The sequence below is a fragment of the Hesperophylax consimilis genome, chromosome 12 (assembly GCF_061612785.1).
Source record: "Hesperophylax consimilis isolate HC1 chromosome 12, BYU_Hcon_1.0, whole genome shotgun sequence".
Classification (NCBI taxonomy): domain Eukaryota; kingdom Metazoa; phylum Arthropoda; class Insecta; order Trichoptera; family Limnephilidae; genus Hesperophylax; species Hesperophylax consimilis.
In genome coordinates, this window is record NC_142847.1 from 23,525,988 (window position 1) to 23,532,168 (window position 6,181).

At 33.3% G+C, this 6,181-nt stretch overlaps 1 protein-coding gene across 1 annotated transcript; it reads left to right on the forward strand.

Moving 5' to 3' along the window:
* The first annotated feature begins 354 nt into the window (after positions 1-354).
* Atg12 (Autophagy-related 12) lies at positions 355-2,921 on the forward strand. Its single transcript, XM_089637785.1, has 3 exons — positions 355-679; positions 1,801-1,937; positions 2,616-2,921. The coding sequence occupies exons 1-3, from the start codon at positions 538-540 to the stop codon at positions 2,736-2,738; spliced, it is 402 nt and encodes a 133-aa protein (XP_089493911.1). The 5' UTR covers positions 355-537; the 3' UTR covers positions 2,739-2,921.
* The last annotated feature ends 3,260 nt before the right edge of the window (positions 2,922-6,181 follow it).

Consider the following 6,181-nt stretch of genomic DNA (forward strand, 5'->3'; position numbering starts at 1 on the left):
ATATAGTTTAGAGTCCTTAAGATTAGTTTTCATGACTCTGACATTATGGTAATAGCATTTCAAGTTGTTCTGGTTTTGTCGTTTTTTGGTAAATTTGTAAAAATTGTTGGTTTAGAGTTTATGTACTTTATGGTAATATTAAGTTCACCATTCTCTCGACGTGCCGAAAATTCTTTTCTTAGGTCCACTAGTTGATTTCGTTGAAGAATAGTTAAGTGATTACTCTTTTTGATGCCATCTTTATCATCAATCTGGGAAGTTTTGGCGAAAAACCTGGGGAGATTTATTTTTTCGACATACCATCACTGGTGGTAATCATAGATACCAATATCACATATTATTAACTAGCTGCATATCTATGACTAGCTGTCATTGCTGTCAACTAGCTGCCAAAAGTCAAAACAATACAACGCTCGTTATTTGTTTCATGTTCTATAACAAAATACCACTACGAGATTTAATAAATAAACGAATTAATTTAATTTCAGTTAATTAATATCTTTACGTTTTGACCGAGACAAACCCATCTTATTTATCATGAGTGAAGATAATCAGGAAGAAAGTTTACCATTCGATGCGTCGATGGGAGTTGGAAATATGTCTTTGGAAGGAAATCCGGAAACTACTCTAAAAGATGATAATAATGGCGGAAGTTCAGACAAGAAGGATAAACAAAAAGGTAAGAAAATCAACATATTGTCGGTTTTTCTAATATTAGGTGAGTCATTAATTGCCTGTTTTGATAAATGGAGAGATTCAAGGAGGTTGGGTAAAGACATGATAAGCTTGACGAATTCCGCTGCCCGCTTAGTACGCAATTTTTTTTTAAATAGCGATCGGTTTCAACGTGTGTTGGGAGATGGTAAAAGGTTCATTAAAATTCATCAAAGTTATGTTTGAAGGTTAGGAAGAACACATGAATTATTAAAATAACCCTAAAAACCTATTTAACCCATAAAAAATACTAATGTATAGTTAAGACGGGGGTTTATACCCCTGTCTTAAGTACTTGTAAACATTAGATAGACAATTTCAAATCAGGTGTTGTTTTTTAAAGTGCAAAGGCATGCAGCGGAATTCCACAAGTTTACCAAAGTTAGGTAAATATATCTGGATCGTTGGACATGCTTAATACTAACTTTTTAAATGTAAAACCTTTTGATTCACCTTAATTACTATTAAAGACATTAAACTTATTGAATTCCGCTGCAAGCCGGGTAATTTTAAAATGCGTTCAAAACTTCTAAAACCTAGTTCTGCACACTGCACATTGCAGTGCACCTGTGAAGGAAGTCATGATTTCATTGAACTGCTATTGTAGTTGGTCGGATCCTGAGGGTTAATAGGCAAAAATATATAAATAGCACTTGGTTTAAACTTGAGTTATACAAGAAATAACTAATTAGAAGAAATAATAATAATTAATTATCATAGTTGTCATCCCATATAACGAAAGCAAATTTTCATTTTACTTAATAAAACATTAGAACGCTAAAATTAATAATTTCCCAAATGCAGATGTTGCCTTTTATAGTAATTAAGGCGAATCAAAATGTTTTTTTTTTTTAAAGTTTTTATTAAGCGTGGCCAGCGATCCCAAATAATTACCGATATTTATTATCTTCTTGATAGATTTGGTCTGCCTTCAGACTCAAAACTGTTCAGTTGTCAGTGTTGCTAAAATCCGACATTTATTTATTTATCAATATTCCTTATGAAAAATGTAAAGCAAATCTTGTAGGGTTCATCAAATTTTACTCCTTCTAATACATCGTTAATATTTATAATATATGCTTTTAGTTGACATCCTTCTCAAGGCCACGGGGAATGCTCCCATAATGAAAAAGAAGAAATGGGCCGTGGATGCAGAAAAACCAATCGGGTGGATAATGGAATTCGTTAAGAAATATTTGAAACTCGATGCTAATGAAAAACTGGTGAGTCAATTAATTTATGTTAATCTTGACTTCTGTATTATGTCAGTAATATGCTGTAAAAGTATAAACAGTAAAAACATTATTCTAAAAGTAATAGCTTACAGTTGTCACTACCCTCAAAAGAAAAACACACATTCCTGGCTGTTTATGTGTAAGACTTGGCTAGCTTGTGTGTATCCCCCCTCCTTTAACCTGGGTCTCCGCAACTCAAGTTAGTGTACACATTCTAAACTTTATCAATTTATTGCACTTAATTCTGTTGTTATACGGAGATATGTTCCACAGAATCCCGTGCAAAAAATACATTGCATAACTTATAGGAAAATGGGAGATAGGTTATATTGTATGAAAATCACTCCAGGGGAGTTAAATTGTTAAATGAGTAGCATGTAACGCACATAACGGACGTACCCCCCAGGAGTTCATATGTACGTATGTTACATGCAACTCATTTAATGCCACTTTGGCTAACACAAAAGAAACAGACTTACATCATTGTTTATTCTGACACTGCTATTAGATAGTGTATGTACAGGCTGTAAGTATTAATATCTGTTGTAAAACAGTCTTATATATAAAAGAAGCAGATATTATTAATACCCTTTGTGATCCGTGTTATTTCAAAAGTGTGTAATAACAGAATTGTATCATGTTTGTACATTATACAATTATTTTCAGTTCCTCTACGTGAATCAGACTTTTGCACCATCACCGGATCAGATTGTAAGAAACCTTTACGAGTGCTTCGGGACGGATGGTAAATTAATCTTACACTACTGCAAGAGTCAAGCCTGGGGATAAGTCATACATTCTTCACCCTGTAATAATTGTTAATCCGAGTCATTTTATATTTAGTTTATGTATATTTAGAAATATGAATGTTGTATTGATATGTACACTAAAAGTTTTCTGATAATATATTCCAAAGACCCATAATATTTTATTGTGTATGTTTTATCTTTGATTCAAAAACAATAATATTTAAATAAAAATACTTTTTTAATAAAGTGATTAAAATACTATCTTTTCTGTTTTAGTTTTGCATTAATTGACATCTTTCTGTAGAATGATGCTCAATAATAGGCCACTTGCATGCATTTTATAATGACTTAGATCTTTCGACATACTAAGATTTCGAAAATGGAGATTTCCATCGACCTTGATGTTTTGCTTTTGACATCATTCTTGTGTAACAAGAAATTTTTGCCTGCAAACACTGTTTTACGAAATCGTAAAGTAATCTTATGACTTGAAAAATGGTTTGAAATTGGTTTTACTTAGCGTCAGGCTGACGATTTGCCGAGAATAGATTAATTCATGACAGATGACTGAATCTTCGAATAACCATAAAAAAAAAATTTAACAGCGTAAATTTTCAGTTTAACAAAAAATCTTTTTCTTGTTGCATTGTAGCAGTATTTGCACAAAGTAACCAATTTCTGTAGTTATTTTTACAATCTCTGACCCTACGGTAGTTAATGAATCTAAGTTTAAACAATAACACAACACAAGTTCGCTTCCTGGTCAGAATTCTGAAAGATAATGTGATGTGAAGTTCGTACGTTCTTTTGGATTCCGACTTAGCAGCTGATAGTCATAAAGGTGAGGGTGGAAATTTTAAAAAAACCAAACTTTATTGCAAAAAGTTGGACGGTAACAATTACGATATTAACCCCTCATGCTTATTTGTTCAATTTTGGGAACAAACAGCTAGTATCCGATGAGTCAATTTGTTCACTTTTGGGAACAGCTCATATGATATTTGTATAGAGCCGTTTTTGTGAAAAATCACCTCAAAATATGATCTTATAAAAATCATTGTATCTCTCTTACTCTCACGGTGAGAATCGAAAGCCTAAAAAATGTGATGCAAGTGCCCTGTTATAAGCGGGGTCTCCTGTGAATGTTTCAAAAAACATTACTCCAAAAATACCATAAATATGGCCTTGAAAAAACAAACATTATCACAAACATTGACTCCAACAATGGCCTAGAAAAGGGAGCGTTCCCATCCAGATTTTTGTTAAAAAATGCAATGTTTGTATTTTCCATACATTAGTATTTTGAAAACATTCCCCGCGCATTTGAAGCGGGGAAAGCAGGGGAGGGTATTATTAAATTTTATGACAACCACCGCGCAGTGCAGTTTGTCACGGAACATAAATCGTACGAGTTTTTGAGGTTATATACACTGAGCAAGCTTAGTAATTATGAGTTGAAAATAATATCATAATGGATGATTGTTACTATCATGAACTCACCTTTAAATAAAGTCTATTGTAGAAGACCCAACAAACCTCCGGAACAATTTTTGACAGCTGCCGTTTTGAGATTCTCAAGTGGTACATCAAGCTTGAACATGAATCACCAGTTGTGAGAAATCGTAATGTGACAAAGTCAGTGAAATGACAACATCCCCACATTGTTTTGATTTAATATCTGGCCAAATAAATAAAACTAATTCTTTGAAATAAGTTTCCCAGATGCACAATAAATTACCTAAATCAAATCTGTCTTCAATTTTTAATTCCTGATATAAATTAAAATTTGGAGGTTGAAGATACGGTCGAACCCGAAATCTGTGTATCTCACTGTGATCACTAAAACTGCAAGAATGTGAGGCCCCTAGAAACAAAGACGGAAGTGTCCACTTTGTTAAATTGTTGGCAATCTAAAAAAAACGTTTAATCAGTCCGTTATTCATCAATATGCAAGGAAATTTTAATAATATGATAGTAAACCGGTTTAAGAATACTATTTTAAATCATCTATGTATCTAAATGCCCCAGTTTCTTTAAAAAATGATTTTTTTTGATGGACACTTCCGTTTTTGTTTCAATCATTTTGACCATCTTGCTTGGACACTTGCTGTTTTGTTTCAATCATTTTGACCATCTTGCTTGGACACTTGCTGTTTTGTTTCAATCATTTTGACCATCTTGCTTGGACACTTGCTGTTTTGTTTCAATCATTTTGACCATCTTGCTTGGACACTTGCTGTTTTGTTTCAATCATTTTGACCATCTTGCTTGGACACTTGCTGTTTTGTTTCAATCATTTTGACCATCTTGCTTGGACACTTGCTGTTTTGTTTTGTTTTCCCCTGGAACCCCTGGCCTAGCCGATTCAATCCAGTTCCTTGCAAAAAAAATTGTGAACAAATTCAGATAAATCTGAAAATGTCATATTTTGACATTTGCCTACAACATGATGGCTGTTTACCTTTTTTTCTTGGCGATGTTTGCCTTCCATTTATGCGGTTGTTTGACACGTTTTCTCACTGATTCCGGTGGCAATATATCGGGGAAAGTTTCCATTCTTGGAATATTTGATGTCCACTAACAATAAATGGTTATTTCCACAAAAAATAACAACTTTTCACTACACGATTCACTGACGTTTCCGCACGAGTTTGTATGAATTCAAGTACGGCCGCCATTATGAATAAAGGATCCTGATTGGCTATTTGAAAAACTGCAGCTTTTGTTTCGGAAGGAGGTGGACACTGCCGTATTTGTTACAACAAAACTTCAAAGCCAAAATACTATGGTTTAATGACAATTATATTAAAAAAAGATATATTCTCGAGATAGAGTGAACCTTTCTCTATAAAACTGCATATTCAACTCATTTTTGACGTTTGGTGGACACTTCCGTCTTTGTTTCTAGGGGCCTCATGTCTTCCTCATCAGACATCTACAAAATAATGACAAAATGTCTATGGCCATGCCCATCAAGTCCCAATGTTTCAACAAAGGAAGGAGACGGAATGTGGACAAAAACAAAATTGCGCTAATGTTTGACGTATTGTTTGTGGACATGGTCGTAGGAGACCCCGCTTTAAAACAACTGATGAAAAATGTGATACCTTTTCATTGCTAGTTAAGACATAATTATGATGCGTGGAAGTATTATAGCTAGCTCCCTACTTTATTCAATCAATTTTTTATATCTTTATTTTATTCGATCTACTTTAATGGCTAATCTACTTTTTGGTCTCATTTTTCAGCTTAAAACAACAATTTTGAAGAATAATATGTAGCAAATTTATTTATTTTATAACAAAACGTTTATCTAATTGACTTTCCTTGTTTTGTGGTGTTTTCTATGTCATTGTCTTTTATACTAAAAAGTTTACGCCGATAGATCGACACTCTGAGGCGAAGGGGTTAAAAAAAAAAGGAATACAAGCTTATGCTAGAATTATGTTTCATATAAACTGACTTTAGTAAAGGAACAAAAAT